Consider the following 27777-nt stretch of genomic DNA (forward strand, 5'->3'; position numbering starts at 1 on the left):
CAGTCTAACCCTCTTAATTCAAACTGACAAAGATCTTGCATTTATATAGCAACTTCCACATTCCTCAGGACATTTAAAAGTGCTCCACAGTCAATGGCCTGCTTTCGAAGTGCCCCCCATTGTTGTAAGGTAACAACGGCCAATCTGCGCACAGCAGGATCCCACAAACAGAATTGCGATGAATGACCAGACGCTTCTAAGTGGTGTGGCTTGAGGGGATGAATGTTGGCCAAGACAACAGGGCCAGGTCCCCTGCTCGACTTCAAATATGTCATGGGATCTTTACATCCATCCGAATAGGCAAACAAAGCGCTCCTCCGATAATGCAGCACTCCTTTAGAACTGAAAGTACCAGAGGTTCCAGGTTAAAATCCTCTGTCTGTGTGGAGTTACCCAAACGTCGACAGGCAAACAGCAGAGTTGTGGATTTAGTCCCAAGGTCCCTGGATCATGGGCTGGATTCTCCGCACTCCGACGCCGAAATCGCGTCCGGCGCCGGGGTGGAGAATCCATTTCCACGCATGGAATCGGGACGGGCGGCGGTTCCCCGTTTCTCCAGCCCCCGAAAAGCGGCATCCTCAGAGAAGCTGCCGCGTCGCGTATCCCCCACCGGCGGCCATTGACATAGACATAAAACATACAGTGCAGAAGGAGGCCATTCGGCCCATCGAGTCTGCACCGACCCACTTAAGCTCTCATCTCCACCCTATCCCCGTAACCCAACAACCCCTCCTAACCTTTTTGGTCACTAAGGGCAATTTAGCATGGCCAATCCACCTAACCTGCAGAGGTCACTGTCTGTGTGGAGTCTGCACGTTCGCCCCGTGTGTGCGTGGGTTTCCTCCGGGTGCTCTGGTTTCCTCCCACAGTCCAAAGACGTGCAGGTTAGGTGGATTGACCATGATAAATTACCCTTAGTGTCCAAAAGGGTTAAGAGTGGTTATTCGGTTAAGGGGATAGGGAGGAAGTGAAGGCTTAAGTGGGTCGGTGCAGACTCGATGGGCCGAATGGCCTTCTTCTGCACTGCATGTTCTATGTCTATGTCCTATGGCGTTGGACTGTGGGAGGAAACTGGAGCACCCGGAGGAAACCTACGCAGCGAACGTGCAGACTCCGCACAGACAGTGACCCAAGCCGGGAATCGAATCTGGGATCCTGGCGCTGTGAAGCAACAGTGCTAACCACTGTGCTACCGTGCTGCCCTACCATTACTGGAGACCTACCCCGCCATTCTCCGCCCCCGACTGGCCGAAGTCCCGACGGCGTGGACCACTCATGGCCCTGCCGTTCGGGATACTCGCGTGGCGGCTGCAGACTCAGCCCGCGGCCGCCATGGTCGGGGGTGGGCCGATCGGAGGGCGGGGGGGCCTCATACGGGACCGGGCTATTTTTGGGCGGGCGGTTCCGGGTCGGGCCGCGGCCGATCGGGGGCACTATTCAGGAGGTCCAGCTCCGCGGTCTGAGTCCGCCATGGAGCACGCGCGGCCGCTGGAGGTCACCGCCGTGCACATGCGCGGCCTCTGACCCGGACGTGCGGGGGCCGTATCTGCGGCTAAAGCTGCGAGATTCCCGACGGGTCCTTGCCAGCCCCCTGCAGGGCTATGTACATGGGGCATTTTCACGCCGGTTTTTCTGCCGTGAAAGGCCAGTTTTTACGACGGCGTGGGGGACATAGTCCCTGAAACAGAGAATCCAGCCCCATGACTCTGTGAAGTGAGTCTTTGCTTTTCTAGCAGCATTCTCTTCTTTGAGTCAGAAAGCACAGGGTTCGAACCCCACTCCAAACAGTCCTGGGGGCTGGAGCTCTGAATATCGGATTGATACCTAGCAGGACCCACGTGGACAAGGGAGTCCATAAGACCCTCCCACCATGCAGGATTAACCAGCCTATCGGCTGGTATGAAGATGGTTCACATCGTCTGTCGGACTGTGAATCAGCCTATAAATCCTTCCATTGCTTCACACTTCTTCAAGGGAAGAGTGCCAAGATCCAAGAACATAAACGCCCCTGTCTATTGCACAAGGGTGAAAGAGATTGCGCGAGGGGCTGTTGGAGATCGTGGAAGTGGGGGGGGGGGGGGGGGTGGTTTCTGACAGATCATGGGGGGTGGGTGAGGTTTACAGGGTAAGTTTGTTAGGTCTGGACAAACAGTCTTTCTCCTCCTGGTCCTCAAGCAGTGCTGTAAAAGCACTTATTCATGGATCTCGGCCTTCTTTTTACCTGCCAGGTTTCCTGAGACCAGGGAAACACAGCCAAAGAACAAAGAACAAAGAAATGTACAGCACAGGAACAGGCCCTTCGGCCCTCCAAGCCCGTGCCGACCATACTGCCCGACTAAACTACAATCTTCTACACTTCCTGGGTCCGTATCCTTCTATTCCCATCCTATTCATATATTTGTCAAGATGCCCCTTAAATGTCCCTATCGTCCCTGCCTCCACTACCTCCTCCGGTAGTGAGTTCCAGGCACCCACTACCCTCTGCGTAAAAAACTTGCCTCGTACATCTACTCGAAACTTTGCCCCTCTCACCTTAAACCTATGCCCCCTAGTAATTGACCCCTCTACCCTGGGGAAAAGCCTCTGACTATCCACTCTGTCTATGCCCCTCATAATTTTGTATACCTCTATCAGGTCGCCCCTCAACCTCCTTCGTTCCAGTGAGAACAAACCGAGTTTATTCAATCGCTCCTCATAGCTTATGCCCTCCATACCAGGCAACATTCTGGTAAATCTCTTCTGCACCCTCTCTAAAGCCTCCACATCCTTCTGGTAGTGTGGCGACCAGAATTGAACACTATACTCCAAGTGTGGCCTAACTAAGGTTCTATACAGCTGCAACATGACTTGCCAATTCTTATACTCAATGCCCCGGCCAATGAAGGCAAGCATGCCGTATGCCTTCTTGACTACCTTCTCCACCTGTGTAGCCCCTTTCAGTGATCTGTGGACCTGTACTCCTAGATCTCTTTGACTTTCAATACTCTTGAGGGTTCTACCATTCACTGTATATTCCCTACCTGCATTAGCCCTTCCAAAATGCATTACCTCACATTTGTCCAGGTTAAACTCCATCTGCCATCTCTCCGCCCAAGTCTCCAGACAATCTAAATCCTGCTGTATCCTCAGACAGTCCTCATCGCTATCCGCAATTCCACCAACCTTTGTGTCGTCTGCAAACTTACTAATCAGACCAGTTACATTTTCCTCCAAATCATTTATATATACTACAAAGAGCAAAGGTCCCAGCACTGATCCCTGTGGAACACCACTGGTCACAGCCCTCCAATTAGAAAAGCATCCCTCCATTGCTACCCTCTGCCTTCTATGGCCTAGCCAGTTCTGTATCCACCTTGCCAGTTCACCCCTGATCCCGTGTGACTTCACCTTTTGTACCAGTCTACCATGAGGGACCTTGTCAAAGGCCTTACTGAAGTCCATATAGACAACATCTACTGCCCTACCTGCATCAATCATCTTAGTGACCTCCTCGAAAAACTCTATCAAGTTAGTGAGACACGACCTCCCCTTCACAAAACCGTGCTGCCTCTCACTAATACGTCCATTTGCTTCCAAATGGGAGTAGATCCTGTCTCGAAGAATTCTCTCCAGTAATTTCCCGACCACTGAAGTAAGGCTCACCGGCCTGTAGTTCCCGGGATTATCCCTGCCACCCTTCTTAAACAGAGGAACAACATTGGCTATTCTCCAGTCCTCCGGGACATCCCCTGAAGACAGCGAGGATCCAAAGATTTCTGTCAAGGCCTCAGCAATTTCCTCTCCAGCCTCCTTCAGTATTCTGGGGTAGATCCCATCCGGCCCTGGGGACTTATCTACCTTAATATTTTTTAAGACACCCAACACCTCGTCTTTTTGGATCACAATGTGACCCAGGCTATCTACACCCCCTTCTCCAGACTCAACATCTACCAATTCCTTCTCTTTGGTGAATACTGATGCAAAGTATTCATTTAGTACCTCGCCCATTTCCTCTGGCTCCACACATAGATTCCCTTGCCTATCCTTCAGTGGGCCAACCCTTTCCCTGGCTACCCTCTTACTTTTTATGTAAGTGTAAAAAGCCTTGGGATTTTCCTTAACCCTATTTGCCAATGCCTTTTCATGACCCCTTCTAGCCCTCCTGACTCCTTGCTTAAGTTCCTTCCTACTTTCCTTATATGCCACACAGGCTTCGTCTGTTCCCAGCCTTTTAGCCCTGACAAATGCCTCCTTTTTCTTTTTGACGAGGCCTACAATATCACTCGTCATCCAAGGTTCCCGAAAATTGCCGTATTTATCTTTCTTCCTCACAGGAACATGCCTGTCCTGTATTCCTTTCAACTGACACTTGAAAGCCTCCCACATGTCAGATGTTGATTTGCCCTCAAACATCCGCCCCCAATCTATGTTCTTCAGTTCCCGCCTAATATTGTTATAATTAGCCTTCCCCCAATTTAGCACATTCATCCTCGGACCACTCTTATCCTTGTCCACCAGTACTTTAAAACTTACTGAATTGTGGTCACTGTTACCGAAATGCTCCCCTACTGAAACATCTACCACCTGGCCGGGCTCATTCCCCAATACCAGGTCCAGTACCGCCCCTTCCCTAGTTGGACTGTTTACATATTGTTTTAAGAAGCCCTCCTGGATGCTCCTTACAAACTCTGCCCCGTCTAAGCCCCTGGCACTAAGTGAGTCCCAGTCAATATTGGGGAAGTTGAAGTCTCCCATCACCACAACCCTGTTGTTTTTACTCTTTTCCAAAATCTGTCTACCTATCTGCTCCTCTATCTCCCGCTGGCTGTTGGGAGGCCTGTAGTATACCCCCAACATTGTGACTGCACCCTTCTTATTCCTGATCTCTACCCATATAGCCTCACTGCCCTCTGAGGTGTCCTCTCGCTGTATAGCTGTGATACTCTCCTGAACAAGTAGCGCAACTCCGCCTCCCCTTTTACATCCCCCTCTATCCCGCCTGAAACATCTAAATCCTGGAACGTTTAGCTGCCAATCCTGCCCTTCCCTCAACCAGGTCTCTGTAATGGCAACAACATCATAGTTCCAAGTAGTAATCCAAGCTCTAAGTTCATCTGCCTTACCCGTAATGCTCCTTGCATTAAAACATATGCACTTCAGGCCACCAGACCCGCTGTGTTCAGCAACTTCTCCCCGTCTGCGCTGCCTCAGAGCCACACTGTCCCTATTCCCTAGTTCTCCCTCAATGCTCTCACCTTCTGACCTATTGCTCCCGTGCCCACCCCCCTGCCATACTAGTTTAAACCCTCCCGTGTGACACTAGCAAACCTCGCGGCCAGGATATTTATGCCTCTCCGGTTTAGATGCAACCCGTCCATCTTATACAGGTCACACCTGCCCCGGAAGAGCTCCCAGTGGTCCAGATAACAGAAACCCTCCCTCCTACACCAGCTGTTTAGCCACGTGTTTGTCTGCTCTATCTTCCTATTTCTAGCCTCACTGGCACGTGGCACAGGGAGTAATCCCGAGATTACAACCCTCGAGGTCCTGTCTTTTAACTTTCTGCCTAGCTCCCTGAACTCCTGCTGCAGGACCTCATGCCCCTTCCTGCCTATGTCGTTAGTACCAATATGTACAACGACCTCTGCCTGTTTGCCCTCCCCCTTCAGGATTCCCTCTACCCGTTCGGAGACATCCTGGACCCTGGCACCAGGGAGGCAACATACCATCCTGGAGTCTCTTTCACGTCCACAGAAGCGCCTATCTGTGCCCCTGACTATAGAGTCCCCTATAACTATTACTCTTCTGCGCTTTGACCCTCCCTTCTGAACATCAGAGCCAGCCGTGGTGCCACTGCTCTGGCTGCTGCTGTTTTCCCCTGATAGGCCAGCTGAAGTTAAACACAACACGTGTAAAAACGGACGCACATAGGCTCCTTAAAAGGTTTCACTAACTGAGCTGCCTTCTGGGAGTGGGTTGGTCACCTGCTCCGCCATCTTGCCGCTGTTATAACTAAGTTAACGGGATAAATTGATTCTTTGTCCCACACCTAAATTTGTAATAACAGAGATTAAATTTCAAAAGGTGGTGACATTGCCAATTTAATAAATATTTAACTGTGTGGGGCTCGGTGCAATAAATAGCTAGCCAGGCTTCTTAAGTTAACGAGTAAAGAGTTTGTTTTATTGCTAAAACTCACTGAGGTGAAGATGCATAAATTAACAAAAGGTTACACACACACACACACACACACACACACACACACAATCCCCCGCAAGCATGCAAAAAGAGTAAAACTCTGCAGAATATCAGGTATTAAAAACTTGGCAATGTAACAAGTCACAAGAATGTATTCACGGAGTGTCCAGATGCTTGTCCACGGCTGAAGGATCCACAGTTGCTGCTGGTTCTTGGAGTTTCTCACTGTAGACAGTGTTGTTAATCCAGAATTCTCCTTTAAGAACTCTTGACTTGCAGCAATGAGGTCTTCTGCTGGGTTTTTCAAATCACAAACAGCTCAATTTTATGAGCGAGGTTGCAGAGTCAGTGCAACATCGTGGGCCGAAGGGCCTGTACTGCACTGTATCGTTCTATGTTCTATGTTCTATAAAGATGGGGGGTTGGGGGCGGATAAGGCTTTTGCCCTTGTGGCAATCTCTCGGACTATCCAAAAATCCAGTGTCTTTTCACCCAAGAGCTCGATCATGTGACCTCTCTCTGAGCGCTTCATATTGTCTCCATAAAAGCAGCTTATGTCCTTTGTAAATGCGACATTGTAACTGCTGTAAGCCAGTGTCCTTTGCTTCGAAAAAGTGTTCTTTTCAAAAAGGTTCAAGAATGTGTAAGTCCAGCCAATGTTATAAATAAATATATTTTTTATAATTTAGAGTACCCAATTCATTTTTTCCAATGAAGGGGCAATTTAGTGTGGCCAATCCACCTCCCCTGCACATCTTTGGGCTGTGGGTGCGAGACTCACGCAGACACGGGGAGAATGTGCAAACTCCACACGGACAGTGACCTGGGGCCAGGATTGAACCCGGGATCTCAGCGCCGTGAGGCAGCAGTGCTAACCACTAAATAAATAAATATTTTATACAACGCATCTCCATAACACCATTATTAAAACTGGAAGGGCACAGATGTAATAAGAGTTGGAAATCAATTTTCTTTTGAACTTCCCATCCAACTCGAGCCCACCTGTTTTGGAGAGTTACAATTAACACCCGAAATTCCAGGCCCATATTCCTGGAGTTCCTGCCAATCCGCCACTGAATTTACAGAGATCCCCTAACGGGAATCACGCGGAGCCTTAAACACTTGCAAGCCATGCCACGTGGGACGGGCATTTGCAAATGAGCACAAGGCACTGATACCTTCCCTTCAGCCAGTCTAGTGTAAGCCTCTTGCAGTGGGCTTCTGTGGTTTACAACCTTGATCGAGCCCTGGAGCACATTGCAAGCTTGTAGCTTGCTGCCAGACTCTGCTTGTTCTCCACATAATTGGCTTTGTTTATTGAAGGAACAAGGGACTTGAGAAACTTGACATGACTCGATATATGCTTCTTACTTAGCCAATAATGAATGAGATTGAGTTGATTCATCACGAGTTACTACACAGCAGGGAATGACTTGGGAGAAAGCCAATGAACAGTTTGGAGTTCCTGACTGCAATTCGATTACAGCCTGCACAAATCTTTTTTTTCTGATACAAACTATTTCAGTAGCATCGCCTTTGCAATGAATTTTCTTGCCTCCTCTGGCTATGCTGTTAGTGGCAGTGCTGGGGGTGGAACATGTCCCTCACATTTGGCATCAAATATTCCCAGGTCAAGTACAGCAAGAGGTGCTGGATGAAGCTCCCTTTGCCCTGGCCTTGATAATATAGTTGAAAAAAACTAACCCTCGATTGCCACCTATACTGCAGCAGTGTGAACATGCGGGACGCTGCCAATCTGGTGTTAAATTATAGGCAGCCTTTTAGTATGAATGCATTGAAGGTTGAAATGGGCACAATAAATACTGGCCTTGGCGCCAACATCCGATGACCACATAAGTTTAAAAAACTGCCTGTATCCCAGCACTGCAGGGGACGTTCTGGACAATCAAACAAAATTCTAGGATCTTCATCAATCATCATATCTCCACTGATCAACACTGAGCCATCTAATCATTTTCATTTCTCCATCCTTCCCCCATACAATATTCTTTTCATCATAGAATTTACAGTGCAGAAGGAGGCTATTCGGCCCATCGAGTCTGCACCGGCTCTTGGAAAGAGCACCCTACCCAAGGTCCACACCTCCACCCTATCCCCATAACCCAACAACCCCACCCAACACGAAGGGCAATTTTGGACACTATGGGCAATTTACCATGGCCAATCCACCTAACCTGCACATCTTTGGACTGTGGGAGGAAACCGGAGCACCCGGAGGAAACCCACGCACACACGGGGAGAACGTGCAGACTCCGCACAGACAGTGACCCAAGCCGGGAATCGAACCTGGGACCCTGGAGCTGTGAAGCAATTGTGCCAATCACAATGCTACCGTGCTGCCCGTGTGCTTCTTTTCCCCCCATTTTATTTAATGTTTAAATGATATCTTTCTCAATAGCCGCTTGTCGAAAAACATTTGGGGTGAATTCTCCATTCAATTGGGCGGAGAATCGGGCGCCGTCCGAAAATCGAGATTGGCGCTGGACGCCCAACGTACCACCATGCTCTGGCGCCTTGCTGGTGGCGTGAGCGCTTCTTTTCCCCCCATTTTATTTAATGTTTAAATTATATCTGTCTCAATAGCCACTTGTCGAAAAACATTTGGGGTGAATTCTCCATTCAATTGGGCGGAGAATCGGGCGCCGTCCGAAAATCGAGATTGGCGCTGGACGCCCAACGTACCACCATGCTCTGGCGCCTTGCTGGTGGCGTGAGCGCATTCCACGCCCTGCGCCAGTGTGGGCATGCAAAACATACAGTCGCATGCATTAACATCTCATTAATGGGCTTGACCGAGTGCTCTCCTGCCTCCCGCATTTTTCGCCCCTGCCAGGCGCAAGTGATGTTGTCACTTGTGGTATTGAAAAGTGGGGAACGTGCGCTGTGGCTGCCGAGGGAGAGAGAGGAGGCAAGAAACATGTCCAAACCCGCAACAGTGGGCTGACAGTTGTGCTGCTGGCTGGGGAGGTCGTCGGCCAGGGTCGGGCGGAGTAGCGGGGGTTGACCAGGATATGGACCGTGGGTTCGGGGTGTTCCCCAGCGATCGGGGTGTCTGGACACAGACCACCGTTGCCGAGGTCTGTAAAGCAGTCACCTGGTTGCGCAGTCTGCTGACTACCCACTGTGACCTGTAAATGTGCAGAGTGCCATCAGCCATATGGGTGCCCACTCCCCCGCCCCAGCCCACACCCCTAGGAACCCTCAGACCCCAGCCGACCCATCAACAAGATGGGCGTGGTCCAGCAGAGCCAGTGGCCTACCAGGTGCTGGCACCCCTCAGTGCACCCAGCCGAGGTGCTGCCCCACTGCAGGGGAAGAGCAGAGCGCACGACGAACAGTGGACTCATGCACTGTGACCTTTAGCACCCACCCTGGCATACTGCCCATCCCAGGGTGGGTGCCCCATCCGTGACCCTATCAGCTAGCCCGCCCCGCAGGCCCACCAGCCATCATCAAGCCCTGCCTAATTTGGAACGTCAAATGTTCAATCCTGTCTTAGCTTCCTCTGTTTCTGTGAAAAAGGTTCCAATTTCTGATGTCTTCTTCATAAGTACTAGGCCTTACTTCCAGTATCAATCCAGCAAATCATTGCTGTATGCTTACCAAGCTATAATATACTTCCTATACAATGGGGTACCCAGACATGCGAACAATTCTCCAATTGTGTTCTTCTGCATTGAATATTAAAAATATCATCTTCTAAATCCATACCCAAAACACAGCAATTTGCCTTCACACGGTCTATAGCTCCATGGAAACAAGACTGCAAAGTGTTTCAGCCCATCATTAAACCCATCCTTTTAATAACAATAGTAATCTTTGTCACAAGTGGGCTTACACTAACACTGCAATGAAGTTACTGTGAAAATCCCCTCGTCGCCACATTCCGGCGCCTGTTCGGGTCACAGAGGGAGAATTCCGAATGTCCAAATTACCTAACAGCACGTCTTTCGGGACTTGTGGGAGGAAACCGGAGCACCCGGAGGAAACCCACGCAGACACGGGGAGAACGTGCAGACTCCGCACAGACAGTGACCCAAGCCTGGAACCAAACCTGGGACCCTGGCGCTGTGAAGCAACAGTGCTAACCACTATGCTACCGTGCCACCCAGGTACAATACTTGGCTAAATCACGCTTCTTTGATCCATGACCAGAATTGCTTCATCAGCCCCTGAACATGCTTTCCTCTAACCAACTTCTCCCCCCTGTACAGCAGAAACTCAAACTTATGCCTTTTGTGGTGGTATGTATTAGGGGTAATACGGTACACCATGAATGCCGAGGAGCTATTGGAGGACAGATGCTGGGTCCCGATTGGATCTGCCGCCTACTGGGCTCCACCCAGATAGGCGGGGTATAAGTACCCGGTTTGCTCCCCGCAGCTGCATTCTGTGACTGAGCTGCTGGGGAACACGTCTGCTCAATAAATCCTCGATTGAAGTTCTCTACGTCTCGCCTCGTGTGTGATCGATGGTGCAACAATTTATTGAGCAGACTTAAAAAGGAATATGGAGCTCCGGATCGCTCCGGAGTGCCTGCGAATCGGCCCCCAAGCAGCTAACGCAACATCGGCGTTTAAACACTGGCTGGCGTGCTTTGAGGGGCACCTCCGAACGGCCCCTGGCAGACCAACGGAAGACCAGAAGATGCAGGTCCTGCATTCCAGAGTGAGTCCCGAAATCTACGCACTCATCGAGGACGCGGAAGAATTCCCAGCGGCGATCAACTTGCTGAGACAGACCTACATTAGGCCCGTCAACCAGGTCTACGCACACTACCAGCTCGCGACGAGACGACAAATCCCCGGGGAAATCGCTGGACAAATTCTTCAATGCGCCGACGATCCTGGGAAGAAACTGCGACTGCCCAGCGGTAACGGCGAATGAACATACGGACCTCCTGATCAGAGACGCTTACGTAGCAGGTGTGGCACCGTCGCAAATTCGCCAGAGACTTTTAGAGAAAGACTCTCTCGGACTCAGAGGCACGGGCCCTCGCAGCCTCCCTCGACGTGGCCTCCCAAAACGCCTGCGCCTATGCCCCCGACCGTGCTGCAGCCCCTTGGGCTCCGTGGACCCCCGGCGCGACCAACCCCATGGCACCCCCCACCCCGCCGCAAGCGTGCACGGCCAGAATCCCAGACCACCCGGGGGGGGGGCCCGCTGCTACTTTTGTGGGCAGCCGAAACACCCCCGCCAGCGCTGCCCGGCCCGCTCGGCCACCTGTAAAAGCTGCGGTAAAAAGGGGCACTACGCAGCGGTGTGCCAGTCCCGTGGGGTTGCCGCTATCTCCAGGGAACAAACGGGACCACGGGCTCAACCCCCCCAGCGACCCACGGGCGGCGCCATTTTGGACCCCGGACACCACGAGGGGGGGACCGGCGCCGCCATCTTCCTACCCACGGGCCGCGTGCGATCCATGGGAGCGGCCATTTTCTCCACCCCCGGCCGCGTGCGACCCATGGGAGCGGCCATTTTGTCCACCCCCGGCAGCATGCGATCCATGGACGCCGCCATCTTGGCTGACAGGCAAGGACCCCAGTGTGGACGGCTCCACACTGCCTGAAGACAACGATCTGATGCACCAACCACATTTGGCATCGGTGACCCTCGACCAGTCGCGGCCCCGGACACTCCAGACGACAATGACAAAGGTGCTGGTGAACGGGCACGAGACGCCGTGTTTGATCGACTCGGGGAGCACGGAGAGTTTTATTCATCCGGACATGGTAAGACGCTGTTCCCTGGTAATTCGGCCAAGCACCCAAAAGTTTTTCCTGGCGGCGGGGTCCCACTCCGTTGCAATCAAAGGGTTCTGCATCGCAAACCTAACGGTGCAGGGGAGAGAGTTCAAAAATTACCGGCGGTATGTCCTCCCCCATCTCTGCGCTCCCACTCTCCTGGGGTTGGACTTCCAATGCAACCTCCAGAGCTTAACATTTAAATTTGGCGGCCCTATACCCCCACTGACTATCTGCGGCCTCGCGACACTCAAGGTCGAACCGCCCTCCTTGTTTGCGAACCTCACCCCGGATTGCAAACCCGTCGCCACTAGGAGCAGACGATACAGCGCCCAGGACCGAACATTTATCCAGTCCGAAGTCCAGCGGCTGCTGAAGGAAGGCATAATCCAGGCCAGCAATAGTCCCTGGAGAGCTCAGGTGGTAGTAGTGAAGACAGGGGAGAAGCAGAGGATGGTCGTAGACTACAGTCAGACCATCAACAGGTACACGCAGCTAGATGCGTACCCTCTTCCCCGCATATCCGACATGGTCAATCGGATTGCACAGTACAAGGTCTTCTGCACCGTGGACCTTAAGTCCGCCTACCATCAGCTCCCCATTCGCCCCGGTGACCGCAAGTACACTGCCTTCGAAGCAGACGGGCGGCTATACCACTTCTTAAGGGTTCCATTCGGAGTCGCGAACGGAGTCTCGGTCTTCCAACGGGAGATGGACCGAATGGTTGACCAGCACGGTTTGCGGGCCACGTTCCCATACCTCGACAACGTCACCATCTGCGGCCACGACCAGCAGGACCACGACGCCAACCTCCGCAAATTCCTCCAGACCGCTAACGCCCTCAACCTCACCTACAACGAGGAAAAATGCGTGTTCAGCACCGACCGTCTAGCCATCTTGGGCTACGTAGCGCATAATGGAGTGATAGGCCCCGACCTTGAACGCATGCGCCCCCTCATGGAGTTCCCTCTCCCCCACTGTGCCAAAGCCCTGAAATGCTGCCTGGGCTTCTTTTCTTATTACGCCCAGTGGGTCCCCCAGTACGCAGACAAGGCCCACCCACTAATCCAGTCCACTACTTTTCCCCTGTCGACAGAGGCCCACCAGGCCTTCAGCCGCATCAAAGCGGATATCGCAAAGGCCACGATGCGTGCCATCGACGAGTCCCTCCCCTTCCAAGTCGAGAGCGACGCGTCCGATGTAGCTCTGGCGGCCACTCTCAACCAAGCGGGCAGACCCCGTGGCCTTTTTCTCCCGGACCCTCCACGCTTCAGAAATCCGCCACTCCTCAGTAGAAAAGGAGGCCCAAGCCATAGTGGAAGCTGTGCGACATTGGAGGCATTACCTGGCCGGTAGGAGATTCACTCTCCTCACTGACCAACGGTCGGTAGCCTTCATGTTCGATAATGCACAGCGGGGCAAGATAAAGAACGACAAGATCCTGCGGCGGAGGATCGAACTCTCCACCTACAACTATGAGATCTTGTACCGTCCCGGAAAGCTGAACGAGCCATCCGATGCCCTATCTCTCGCGGCACATGTGCCAACGCACAAGTGGACCGCCTCCAAACCCTCCACGAGGACCTCTGCCACCCAGGGGTCACTCGCTTTTACCACTTTATAAAGGCCCGCAACCTCCCGTACTCCGTCGAGGACGTCCGAACAGTCACCAGGAACTGCCAAATCTGCGCAGAATGCAAACCGCATTTTTTCAGGCCAGATAGAGCGCACCTGATAAAGGCTTCCCGTCCCTTTGAACGCCTCAGTCGGGATTTCAAAGGCCCCCTCCCCTCCACCGATCGCAACACGTACTTTCTTAACGTCGTTGACGAATACTCCCGTTTCCCCTTCGCCATCCCCTGCCCCGACATGACCGCGGCCACGGTCATTAAAGCCCTCTGCACCATCTTTACCCTGTTCGGTTTCCCCACCTACATCCATAGCAATAGGGGGTCCTCCTTCATGAGTGACGAGCTGCGTCAATTCCTGCTCAGCAAGGGCATAGCCTCGAGCAGGACGACCAGCTACAATCCCCGGGGGAACGGGCAGGTAGAGAGGGAGAACGGAACGGTCTGGAAGACCGTCCTGCTGGCCCTATGGTCTAGGAGTCTCCTAACTTCCTGCTGGCAGGAAGTCCTCCCGGATGCCCTCCATTCTATCCGGTCCCTGCTGTGCACCACCACGAACCAAACGCCGCACGAGCGCCTCCTCGTCTTCCCTAGGAAGTCCGCTTCTGGAATGTCACTTCCGACCTGGCTGGCAGCCCCGGGACCCATCCTGCTCCGGAAACATGTGCGGGCGCACAAATCAGACCCACTGGTGGAAAGGGTACATCTACTCCATGCCAACCCGCAGTGCGCCTACGTGGCGTTCCCAGACGGCCGACAGGACACGGTCTCTCTACGGTGCGGTGGAGGACAGATGCTGGGTCCCGATTGGATCTGCCGCCTACTGGGCTCCACCCAGATAGGCGGGGTATAAGAACCCGGTTTACTCCCCGCAGGTGCATTCTGTGACTGAGCTGCTGGGGAACAAGTCTGCTCAATAAACCTCGATTGAAGTTCTCTACGTCTCGCCTCGTGTGTGATCGATGGTGCTACACCTTTATTACCCTTTTATCTAATTACTTAATGTTTTAATTAACTTTTAACATAGTGTTGAAGACAGAGTGTATTACGAAACCTGAAGTATACCATTTATATCCCTCTTGTGGCACTTGTTATAATTCACCCGTAGCTCTCTTACTCGGAAGCTAGCATGTCAGGTATAAATGTGCCTTCATAATCTGTCCCGTTTGGCCACTTTAAGAAGCTTTTCGTTTCCGAATTGCAAAGCTGATGTCTGAAAAACGTAAAAGGGTCTACCGACCACATTCAGGCAGCAAGCCTTCATTGACGGTACCTTTAACCTGTCAATCATTCGTTAACCCACGTTTAATTTGCAGCGGCTGCCTTATACTGCTACACCTCTTGGAAACAGAACCATTTAAATTCTCATCTTTGTGTTCAAATGTCTGCAAAGCCTCGCCCCTCTCCCTCGTCTCTTTAACTTCCTCTGACCCGCCAAGATCTCTGCGCTCCTCCAATTCAGATCCCTGATTTTAATCACTCCACCGCCAACAGATGTGGCGGCAGCTGCCTGGAGCCCCAGCTCTGGAATTCCCTCCCTAAATTTCTCCGCCTTTCCGTCTCTCTCTCTCCTCTTAGGATACTCCTTCAAACCTACCTCTCTGACTCAGCTTTAGGTCACCCAGCCTGATATCTCCCTACGTGGCACAGTGTCAGATTAATGTCAAATCCTGTCTTGTGTCTTACGACACTAAAGGTTGTTGTTCAAAAGCTTGGCGCCATTGCACAGGATGACTGAAAAATGGGGACGGCTTCAATTTTATGACAGCTCACCTTCAGTAGCATGTCACTGCCTATAATATTCACAAAGGTTTGACGTTAATATCTGCAAAAGTAAGGCCCATGGGAAGGCCTCTTGATCGACAGTCTTCAGCCCCTGCTCATAATTAATTAAACCATAATGAAAACACACACAACACAATTAATCTAAATGCAATGTGAGTCCATCTAATAAATTTAACAATGCTATGATTGACATCTCTTCACTCATGTAGGTTAATTGACTTTGTGCTGCTCAGAGTTGGAAATTTACAGAATACAATTTTAGTCGGTGGTATATTAGGAGCAGTGGGGGTTGCTATGGCAGCAGTTGTTTAGGCAATTATTGTCTTGGTAAGAGCTCTTACAAGTGCATGTTGTGGAGTTTATTATTGGCATTGTGTCTTGTTTTGAAACTCGTGCAATTATAATTGCAAATGAATTGTAATGAATGGAATTGAAGTCATATAAACTCAATCCATAAGCAAATTTGAAGGCAATAATATCTGTCAGTTTTACTGATCTGGGCATCATGTTCACTTTAGACAAACATCAATGTTGCAAACTTAGTCTCCTTACACTCCCAGATCTTTTCCAGCTTTACCCTCAGTCATTTCAACACCATTCACGGAGTACATGTCGCATCTGTTTTTTCCTTCCTGCTCGCCGTACCTGGCACTTGTCGTCATTCATTTTTGTGTGTCATTGATCGCCCCACTTTACTATTTTGTTCTCTCATTTTGGATTGCCAGGTGTCCTTTAACAATTCGACCACTGTGAATGGAATGTTTGAATACAGGTCCTTTATGTGAATTAGAAGCAATTGCGATCCCAGCACTGAGGCACCATGCTCAGTATCGCCTCCGGTTAACTGGTTAGCAGACAGGAAGCAAAAAGTTGGAATAAATGGGTCTTTTTCCGATTGGCAGGCAGTGTGGGGTACCGCAGGAACCTGTGCTAGGACCCCAGCTATTCACATTATATATTAATGATTTGGCCGAGAGAACTAAATGTATCATCTCCAAATTTGGAGATGATACATTTAGTTGGGTGGGAGGGTGAGCTGTGAGGAGGATACAGAGATGCTTCAGTGGGATTTGGACAGGCTGAGTGAGTGGGCATATGCACGGCAGATTCAGCATAATGTGGATAAATGTGGTTTAGCACAGGGCTAAATCGCTGGCTTTGAAAGCAGACCAAGGCAGGCCAGCAGCACGGTTCAATTCCCGTACCAGCCTCCCCGAACAGGCGCCGGAATGTGGCGACTAGGGGCCTTTCACAGTAACTTCATTTGAAGCCTACTTGTGACAATAAGCGATTTTCATTTCATTTGGTCGCAAAAATAGGAAGGCAAATTATTATTTGCATGGGTGTAAATTGAGAGAGGTGGATACTCAGCGAGATCTTGGTGTCTTTGTGCATCAGTCGCTGAAAGTAAGCGCGCAGGTACAGCAGGCAGTAAAGGCGGCAAATGGTATGTTGGCCTTCATAGTGAGAGGATTTGAGTTTAGGATGCTTTACTACAATTGTTTCGGGCACTGCACACCTGGAGTATTGTGTGCGGTTTTGGTGCCCTTATCTGAAGAAGGATGTTCTTGCTATGGAGGGAGTGCAGCGAAGGTTTACCCGGCTGATTCCTGGGATGGCGGGACTGTCACATGAGGAAAGACTAAGTCGGTTAGGATTATATTCATTGGGGTTTAGAAAAGTGAGAGGAGATCTCATAGAAACTTGCAAAATTCTAACAGGATTAGACAGGGTAGATTCAGGAAGAATGATCCCGATGGTGGGGGAGTCCAGAACTAGGGGCCATAGTTTGAGGATAAGGGGTAAATCTTTTAGGACTGAGGTGAGGAGAAATTTCTTCACCCAGAGAGTGATGAATCTGTGGAGTTCACTCCCACAGAAAGTAGTTGAGGTCAAAATGTTGTGTAATTTCAAGAAGGGATTAGATATAGCTCTTGGGGCTAAAGGGATCAGGGGATAGCGGGGGGAGGTGGAGCAGGCTTGAAGAGACAAATGGCCTCCCCCTGCTTCTATTTTCTATGTATGATTCGATGTGAAATTTGGTCAAAAACCTTTTGGAAGTCAAGGGACACCAAGTATGCCGATTCTCAATCACTATTCACCCTCTTGTTCATCAAGAGTCTATCTCGCTCTGTCTTAAAAAATAATCAAAGACTCTGGGGCGTCGGAGAATCGCCGGGGGCTGGCTTGAATCCCGCCCCCGCCGGTTGCCGAATTCTCCGGCACCGGATATTCGGCGGGGGCGGGAATCGCGGCGCGCCGGTTGGCGGGCCCCCCTCCCCCGCGATTCTCCGGCCCGGAAGGGCCGAAGTCCCGCCGCTAAAATGCCTGTCCCGCCGGCGTAGATTAAACCACCTACCTTACCGGCGGGACAAGGCTGCGCGGGCGGGCTCCGGGGTCCTGGGGGGGGCGCGGGGCGATCTGGCCCCGGGGGGTACCCCCACGGTGGCCTGGCCCGCGATCAGGGCCCACCGATCCGCGGGCGGGCCTCTGCCATGGGGGCACTCTTTTCCTTCCGCCTTCGCCACAGTCTCCACCATGCCGGAGGCGGAAGAGACTCCCTCCACTGCGCATGCGCGGGAATGCCGTCAGCGGCCGCTAACGCTCCCGCGCATGCGCCACCCGGAGATGTCATTTCCGCGCCAGCTGGCGGGGCACCAAAGGCCTTTTCCGCCAACTGACGGGGCGGAAATTCGTCCGGCGCGGGCCTAGCCCCTTAAGGTTGGTGCATTCCGCACTTTTGGGGCGGCACGATGCCCGACTGATTTGCGCCATTTTGGGCGCCAGTCGGCGGACATCGCGCCGATACCGGAGAATTTCGCCCTCTGTTTCCACTGCCTTCTGAGGAAGAGAGTTCCAGAGACCCACAACTCTCCATGAGAGAAAACGATTCTCCTCATACAGAGGGACATAGATAAGTTGCAACGCTGGGCTGAGAGGTGGCAAATGGAGTTTAATGCAGAAAAGTGTGAGGTGATTCATTTTGGAAGGAATAACAGGAAGACAGAGTACTGGGCTAATGGTAAAGTTCTTGGCAGTGTGGATGAGCAGAGAGATCCCGGTGTCCAGGTACATAGATCCCTGAAAGTTGCCACCCAGGTTCAGAGGGTTGTTAAGAAGGCATACGGTGTGTTCACTTTTACTGGTAGAGGGATTGCGGTTCGGAACCATGAGGTCATGTTGCAGCTGAACAAAACTCTGGTGCGGCCGCATTTGGAGTATTGCGTGCAATTCTGGTCGCCGCATTATAGGAAGGATGTGGAAGCATTGGAAAGGGTGCAGAGGAGATTTACTAGAATGTTGCCTGGTATGGAGGGAAGATCTTATGAGGAAAGGCTGAGGGACTGGAGGTTGTTTTCGTTAGAGAGAAGAAGGTTAAGAGGTGGCTTAATTGAGGCATACAAGATGATCAGAGGATTGGATAGGGTGGACAGTGAGAGCCTTTTTCCTCGGATGGTGATGTCTAGCACGAGGGGACATAGCTTTAAATTGAGGGGAGATAGATATAAGACAGACGTCAGAGGTAGGTTCTTTACTCAGAGTAGTACGGGTGTGGAATGCCCTGCCTGCAACAGTAGTGGATTCGCCAACACGAAGGGCATTCAAATGGTCATTGGATAGACATATGGACGATAAGGGAATAGTATAGATGGGCTTTAGAGTGGTTTCACAGGTCGGCGTAACATCGAGGGCTGAAGGGCCTGTACTGCGCTGTCATGTTCTATGTTCACTGCCGTCTTAAATGGGCAACCCGTTATTTTTATACATTGACCCCGAGTTCTTTGAGAAGAGGAAACATCCTCTCCACATACACCCTGTCAATACCCCCTCAGGATCTTACATGTTTCGATCAAGTCGCCTCTTGCTCTTCTAAACGCCAGTGGATACAAACCTAACCTCTCAATCTTTCCTCTAAGACAACCGCTCTTGTCCTGTGTCACTCAATACCTGTGTGTCCTCGCTCTCTGTGAGTCCCTCTCTCTCTGTTTGTGTCCCTCGCTCTGTGCGACCCTTGCTCTCTGTGTGTCCCTCGCTCTCATGTGTCCCTCGTTCTCTGTGTGTCCCCTCGCTCTCTGTATGTCCCTCGCTCTCTGTGTGTCCCTCGCTCTCTGTGTGTCCTCCCCGTGTGTGCGTGGGTTTCCTCCGGGTGCTCCGGTTTCCTCCCACAGTCCAAAGATGTGCAGGTTAGGTGGATTGGCCTTGATAAATTGCCCTTACCCCGATGTGCTTCTGTTTGGAGGTTTGTTAAGTCTTATGGATGTTAAAAGAACAGTATACACATTACTTTGTGTTGTATTCTTTGGGGAGTGTATTTGAATTAATGGTTGCTAAGATATTCTGTTTAAGATACACTGTTTGTTTTAAAAAGGTTAACTTGAGTTCATAGAATAAACATTGTTTTGTCTCAAAAAATACTCGTCCATTTCTGCTGTACCACACCTGTAGAGTGGGCCGTGTGCTCCCCATACCACAATCTATTCAAATTTGTGGGTCAGGTGAATTCCATGATACCTTTGGGATTCTCTAAACCCTGACCCATAACAACTCACTATCATACAAACAATATGAAAAGGCAAATGGGAGTGACATTTCCTTTCATAAAATGCAGAGGTGTAGCTCTATGGGTGCTTTACAGGCTACCTCACCAAAGTCTTCATCCTTCGCATGTGTCCCTAAATAGTGAAGCCAGCATGTTGTTTGCTCATTGAGTTTGGGGAGGGGAATTGTCAAAGAGGGGGCAAATCTGATCTTGTTGGACTTGATATCCACACATGTGTACTTTTAAAATCTGAATCGCTGATACGTCACCGCCCTCTTTTCCTTGCTCTGGGAGTCCTGCGATCCACTTATCGATACATTGCTGCCCCCCGTGGTCAAGGCTGGAACTGCCCTTGTATGTCTGGTTTGGAGTCACACCATGACCATGACATGTATCTGGCCAAGGGCTTCGCAGTGAGTGGCAGGTTGCCAGCCACCAGGGCTAGGGGGAGGAATCATGGGCCCTGGTGCTCCTCCTGTTTCCGGGCCCCTTATTCCAATCCCTTCAACCATACTCCTTAATTATGCATGTTGAGCACTAGCATCAGATCAATGTTACTCACTGATTGATGCCATATTTCCAGTTTGTGCACTACCCCCCTCTAACAATATAGTATCAGGCACGCTTTGCATCAGAAGTGTGTGCATGTGCCACAAGATCCATTTCAGAATTTTAAGGAGCCCCTAAAAGTCCAATTTCACCCCCAGAATCTGGTCCTGTGTGTTTGTGAAAATCGCTAAGTGCAAATTGGATGTCAGAATTCCTGCCATAATAACATTGACTCCAAAAGTACTTAGTGACAAATTACTTTTGTCAAGCTATGAGTCACTCTCCAAATGCAAGGCTGTTTCTATTTCAAACTCTTACAGAACACACTTGGACACAAAAGAAAGATAAGTGTCTTACAAGTAATATAAATACAGCATCAACTTCAAATCCAGTCACATCAACAAGAAACTCAACTGAACAACGGTTTTACCATACCTGAAAAATAGCTATGCTTAGGACACCTAAAAGAATACATCTGCATCGCTGAACTTTTACTCACAATTGTTCGGATTATCCATCGCACTACCTTACAATTAGAGTTTTGTATCGTTGCCAATGATTTGTTTAGGCTCATGAACCCCCTCATGCCTTTGCATTTTGTTGTGTTCCTCCAATTTTGGTTTCTGTTAGACACCTTTGTGATGCTCTTTGACTGAAGGAAGGCATCGCCCAGAATGCACCCTGTCAAAACAAATGGCCGCACGGACTCAGGCTCACACTCCAGGACATTCGACCCAGAGCGCTGGAAGGTTGTCCCTGAGTGCAGCGTGCGGTTGGTCTTCCAGGTTCAGAGGCCACCATTCGAGGATGGAGAGGGCAACAGTAAAGGCAAAAGGTATGAGTTGAGCCCCCCCCGCACCTAGGGTACAAGACTGGTGTTTTGCACCATACATACCCTCCCACCGCCGGCCCTGGCCAGCCATGCCTCCTCACCACTCTTACCGTAGCGCTCTCACCACTGAGTCAGAAAGACGTGAGCGCAAAAATCCAGGCGGACACTTGGCAGTGCAGTACTGATGGAGGTCTGAACTGTTGGAGATGCTGTCTGCCCTACCAGGTGGATGGAAGAGATCATATATGAAAGAGCAGCAGGGGTATTCTCCTGCAGTCCCTGGCCAATATTTACCCCCGATCAACATCACAACAACAGATAATCAGGTAATTATCAGATGGCTGCTTATGGGAGCTTGCTTTGCGCAGAATGACCACCATGCTTCCTGCATTACAACTGCTACCACGCTACAAACACACTTCATTGGCTGTCAAATGCTGTGGGAGGTGGGAAAAGGAGCTGTCCGAATGCAAATATCTTGGGCGGGATTCTCCGTTGCTCGACGCCGATATCGTAACCGGTGATCGGGCGGAGAATCAACTCCGACGCCCAAATCGGGAACGGCGCTGGTTTGACAACGGTCAGCCATGCTGCGCCCCCTCGGAAATGGCGTAATCACGTCTCGCGCCATTGCAACGGCGTTGGCGCGTCATCGGCCGGCCCTTCCGCGATGCTGCGCCCCCGATGGGCCGCATTCCCGATGGCGCGGGACGCGTGAGGTCTCAGCGGTCGGGAACCCGGTGTGGCAGCTGCGGACTGCGAATGGCTGGGATCCATGCCGCTGGCTGGGGGGGGGGGGGGGGGGGGCTTCCACGAGGGCTGGGGGGACTGGTGGGGGGTGGCCAGGGGGTCGTGATGGCGGGTCGGGTCCACGCACGGCCGACACCATGTTGTTTGATTTATTGATTTTTATTTGTTTCATCAAAAGCGTATAAATAGGGGATGGCTGGGACACTGGGTAGAATGGGAGGAGAAGCCGTGCGCATGCGTGGCCTGGGACCTGGCCATTCTCTGACAGTTTTCAGCGGGAGTTTCACTCGGCGGCGCTGCTAGCCCCTCACTGGTCCTGGAATCGGTGAGCGGTCAGCGCCAATTTTTTTCATCGCAAACCTCCCGCAAATTCTCCGTTCGAGCCGGCACTTAGCCACTGAAACGGCGAATCCAGCCACTTCTTTCCTGAACCAAGGCTGGTCAACTGCTTCTCGCACAACGTAAATGGTTCATAGAATTTACAGTACAGAAGGAGGCCATTCGGCCCATCGAGTCTGCACCGGCTCTTGGAAAGAGCACCCTACCCAAGCCCACACCCCCACCCTAACCCCATAGCCCAGTAGCCCCACCCAACACTCAGGGCAAATTTGGACACTAAGGGCAATTTATCATGGCCAATCCACCTAACCTGCACATCTTTGGACTGTGGGAGGAAACCGGAGCGCCCGGAAGAAACCCACGCACACACGGGGAGGATGTGCAGACTCCGCACAGACAGTGACCCAAGCTGGGAATCGAACCTGGGACCCTGGAGCGGTGAAGCAATTGTGCTAACCACTGTGCTACCGTGCTGCCAGAAAAACCTTAGTGATCGGGAATGTGTGAGGACTGCTCCAACATTCCTTCCCAGTCTGTGAGGGAACTCAGTTGGGATTACCGAGCGCTGTCAAACGGGCAAAATGATATTGCGAGAATGCCCACATTTGTTGCATGCAACGTTTAACACAAATGACGATAAAAAAGACAATAATGCCTTCATCCTGGTTCGAAATCCCAGCATGAAAAGCACTAAGAGCTGTGTCTGAGTGTTTCACTGTAATTGTTACTTAACATTGACACTCCTTGAAACCATCACTGCGCATCCACTGGCTAAATTGAACTTTTAAGGAAGATTAGACTGATTGATCCAGAGAGATGCTTAATGTCTTTGTGCAGGAGCAGAATTGATTCAAATTAAGATTTGAAAGCCTGATGGAGCTTTGAAGTCCCATAGTTCCCCGGGATTACTGATTACTGGAAGGAGGCACTAGAAACCTTGACAGGCAGTTTACCATCAAAAGGTGAATAATCAAGTGTGATGGCATCACTGGGCTAGTTTAACAGGAACTCTGCTCGCACGGGGTAATCATGGATGCAGACCAATCTCAACATGCAGCTTCTTTTGGGACAATCGTCATTGTTCTGCTTACTCCAAACAACAAGCACCCCACTGAAGCTTTTCGAAAATAGCTGCCACGAGAATCACATGAAGATAGTTTTTCTAGACGTATGTCGACCCAGTGTTTGCCACACTCTGTTGGTAATGAGCGGGCACAAGCATGTCTAACTGCCTGGCGCATCTTCCTAACCCTGATAGGTTGCCTCTATTTGGTGATGTTCCAAGGCAGGATATTTGGATCAGTAGAGGATGAGTCTCTCGGCTGCTATGCGCTACTCTTGATCAAATACTGAAACGTCCGACTCCACTTTCAGCATTTTTCCGTTTGCTACATTGACCATCCTTGTAGGCTCTCTGAGTGGAATCACCAACTGGTGTCAAATCAGCAAATGATGCTCACTCGTATAGCCTTAGACTGCCTGAATTCACTTCCTAAAGGCCCGTTGCAGCCACCACATTGAGGTGACCTGTATCTTCACCCTCGACTTCCCACTGTACACTTTCGAGAGCTAGAATGCATCCCGGGTTGTGGCGTGGCCGAGCCTGGCATAGGGGGCATGAGGGTGGATGGTGGGGGCCTGAGGAAGACCTTTTGAACTTGTTTCTTAAAAGGACCCCTCATGCAGACTATGGTTCATGGCACCTCTTAAGGGGCAGTGAACCACGACTGCTTAAAAACCTGGCCCAACTCCACAATGGAAGCCGGATAGGCCAGTAGGGTCTGGTGCAAGATTTTGACTGGATCCAGCCCGCACCCTTGAAAGACACTCCCGAAAATTAGACAGGCTGAACAGGTTTGGGAATCTGAAATCAGGACCCGCCTGCCATCTTAACTCGCCAGTTAACCCGATTCAATAAAATTCCAGGCCTTCGTGACTGATTCAGATTTGATTCCAGGCCCCAGAGGTGAAAGGTCATTGTGCAAGCCATTGTGCTACCCAATCCTGTCTTGTCTTTCAGTGACTTTTCTGCCTTCCTTTCTATTAACCTCACTCTACCCTCCTTCACTCCTCGATTCTTTGACCAGCACTGACTTCACCTTCATGTAGTCAGGCTCCATGTTAATGACGATTCAAATGCAGGGGGCAGTGGGGGCAGGATCACATCTTAGCCTTCTTCCATCTATATTTCCCTCAGGTCACTAAAGCACATGGAAAAAAAGATGGCATGGATAGGAAACTGGTCATTGGCAAGGCTTATTTGATATCGGGCTGCCAGATATCTGTGAACATGGCACAGGCCAGTGAGCCAACATTTGGCCATTTGGTTCAGTACCATACCGGGTGGTGCATTTACTGAACCGAGCCACGAGGGCACTCACAGTCAGCTGCGCAGAATGATAAATAAGTACATAGGGTAGGGATTTCCTCTGTCCTAACCCAACAACCTGTTTTAATCTGAGTCTATCTGTCAGGGCTCAAGTGAATCACCAGTTAAGCGTCCACCATCTGCACACAATGAAACACAATTCACGTACAACTAATGACGGGTGGGATTTTCTGGCTGTTACCGCTGGTGTGATCTTCCGGCCTTGCTGATGGTGAGCCCCAACCGCGGTTGCCGTGGCAGCGGAAGGTGCAAACGACGGTGAAACGTCGCCATTTTCAAAATTTATAAACAGTTCTATACATTGTTGGCCGTGTTTATCTCGCTTCTCCTTTAACAGATCAGCTCTTACAGTTTCTGTTCAACAAAACAGCACAAAACCGTCCCTCCTTCTGATTCCAGAAGGCGAGCATAAAACTACTTTACAGAGCTTACCTCATACATGTAGTCAAAAAGTTCCAGTATAGTCAGGAGACTCGCGCCGATGAACAGACCCATCTGGCCTCCAATGTCACCTTTGAACAAAAGATAACAGGAGTTCATGATTCGAGCTGCAGGTTACAGACTGTACACTCTTCTTTCAGACGCTAAACACAAATAGTCCATCAGAAGCTTGTCACTCTTTGGCAATATGGCTGCACTCATAGTGTTCATCATAAATTTACGGGTAGGGTTCAACATTGATGCCTGTCTGCAAAAGTAATTCATTTTCCACTCCATTTACTTGTATAAACCTAGACAGGATGTTTGAACAAAATGCCTTTGGGGATGGTATTCGTCCAGATTAGGGCTGAATTGATTTTCTATCACCAATCACTGTACCTTGCAGACCATGAATCAATTGGCTGCGTGAATTCAAGGTAGTGCAATAAATAACTTGGCAGAGGCTGGTGACGGACGGAGTGAGCTAAGATTTCAAAAGTTTTACATTTAGTGAATGAATGGGTGTACCTTCTTTGTGTGTGACATCATCAGAAGGTGCCCGGCGGAACGTCGGGCAGGGAGAGGAAGCTTGGGAGGGTCGGGGAGGGTCGGGGGTTGGGGGGGGGGGGCGGCTAATGTAGTTGTACAGGAGGGAGCTCTGCACATACACTGGTGTCCTGCTCCCTGACCAGTAGAATTTTAACAGCAAGAGCAGAGGTCAGAGCCTGTGCTACCAGGGGCAACTTTTAAAATTCATTTTTTCCAGTTAAGGGCAATTTAGCGTGGCCAATCCACCTACCCTGCTCATCTTTGGGTTGTGGGGGCGAAACCCACGCAGACACGGGGAGAATGTGCAAACTCCACACGGACAGTGACCCAGAGCCGGGATCGAACCTGTGACCTCGGCGCTGTGAGGCAGCAGTGCTAACCACTGTGTCATCGTGCTGCCCAGGGGCAAAATGTTAGTAAAATCCAAGCTGATTGGTGAAGTTGAAACCAAGTCACAGAACTTCTCTTTATTGAGCGAGTTTATTGCCTTGTTCAGTCTGACAGCTCTCCTCCCATTCCAGCCAGTGTCCCAGCTGTCCCCTATTTATACTCTTTTGATGAAACAAATAAAAATCAATAAATTATACAAAGATTGGGTGGGTGGGGGGAGCGGGGGATGCTGCACCAAAAACAACCCACCAAAGGAAACTTAACCAACTGAACCAAAATAGCATTTCCGGGGGTGATGGTGCACCCCAGTCCCTGCGCCGCCTACCAGTTGTGGATGGCTTGAGGCGTACTGACGGACACGAGGGGCGGGATTCACCGTTCCCCGACGCTGATTTCGTAATCGCCGATCGGGCGGAGAATCCGTTTTGACGCCAAACTCGGGGGCGCCGCCTGTTTGACGCAGGTTTTGTATCCTCCGCACCCTCCAAAATGGCGTCATCGCGTGGTGTGCCGCACTGCTGTTGGGATGGCCTTAGCTCGTCACCTGAAGGCCCTTCGCCCCCGGTGGGCCAGGTTCCCCGCCGCACGGTTGACTCATGGTCTAAGCCGTGTGGGAACCCGGTGTGGCGGCTGCGGACTGTATCCAGCGTCGCCACAGTCGGGCGGGAGCTGTGCTGCTGGCCGGGGGGGGGGGGGGGCTTCCGTGAGGGCTGGGAGACTGGTGGCAGTTGGCCAGGGGGACACTATCTAGCAGGTTGGGCCCGCGCACAGCCGGCGCCATGTTTTACGGCGAGACCGCTGCAGGTTGTCGCCGTGCGCATGCGTGCCCACGGATCAGCCCATTCTCCGCCCGTTTATATCGTGAGTGTCATGATATGCAAACATGCAACCAATGAACACTCAGAATAGGACACAACCAATGGGCAGTCAGGACACTCAGAGGTGGCATCACCACAAGGGGGCATGACATAAACACTGTAAAAGGGATGAGGCGCTCACACCCTGCCTCTTTCCACAGACAGACATCTAGCGAGTTGGACAGTGTTGATCAGCAGCATCACACCCCAGCACGTGGCTTAGAGCAGGCTGCTACAGTTAGACTGAGTTACTACAGTTAGATTAGCAGAGAGTCGAACTCATTTGAGAACTGTGTTAATAGTTCAATAAACACGTTGAACTCATGTCAGAGTCTGGAGCATCCTTTAGTTAAGACTGCATCAAGTAGCAGCCTGTGTTATCCGAAGCAGCTAACACAACAGTGGGAGCCGGGAGTTTAACGCGGCACGGCTGCTCGCCCCTCACCGGTCGCAGGATCAGTGAGGGGGCGGTGCCGATTTTTTGACGTAAAACGGCACAAGTCCTCCGCACTCAGGCTCAAAAACGATGAATCCAGCCCCATGTCTTCCCTTTCCAATGCCACCCGGCTGTGAACATAGCCGCGGTAGAAGGATAGGCAGTTGGGCAGGGCGACCCCCTCGACCACCCGCTGCCTGGACTTGTTGACGGTCACTTTGGCCCAGGAACAGGCTGACGAGGAGGTCCATCTCCTTCCCACCCACCCCCTCCGCACTGTGCGTGCTAAAAGACAATTTCTACCCATCACCCGTTCTTCTTAACTCCAGCAATCTAATTGACATGCCATTCACAAACCGGAACAATGTAATTCA

General features: G+C 51.0%; 1 protein-coding gene across 5 annotated transcripts in view; it reads right to left on the minus strand.

The window, feature by feature from the left end:
- The window catches only part of asic1b (acid-sensing (proton-gated) ion channel 1b), a 1118762-nt gene that overhangs the window by 41374 nt on the left and 1049611 nt on the right, over positions 1 to 27777 (minus strand). For 3 of the 5 annotated variants that reach the window (XM_072494108.1, XM_072494109.1, XM_072494110.1), the window contains exon 8: positions 25184 to 25263. The exons of 1 other annotated variant lie outside the window; for it this stretch is intronic. In XM_072494108.1, coding sequence (XP_072350209.1) covers positions 25184 to 25263 — 80 coding nt within the window. Of the gene's footprint in view, positions 1 to 25165; positions 25264 to 27777 lie in introns of those variants that run through there. One more of the 5 variants, XM_072494111.1, reaches the window with a different exon arrangement.

This window comes from Scyliorhinus torazame, chromosome X, assembly GCF_047496885.1.
Source record: "Scyliorhinus torazame isolate Kashiwa2021f chromosome X, sScyTor2.1, whole genome shotgun sequence".
In the NCBI taxonomy this organism is placed as follows: domain Eukaryota; kingdom Metazoa; phylum Chordata; class Chondrichthyes; order Carcharhiniformes; family Scyliorhinidae; genus Scyliorhinus; species Scyliorhinus torazame.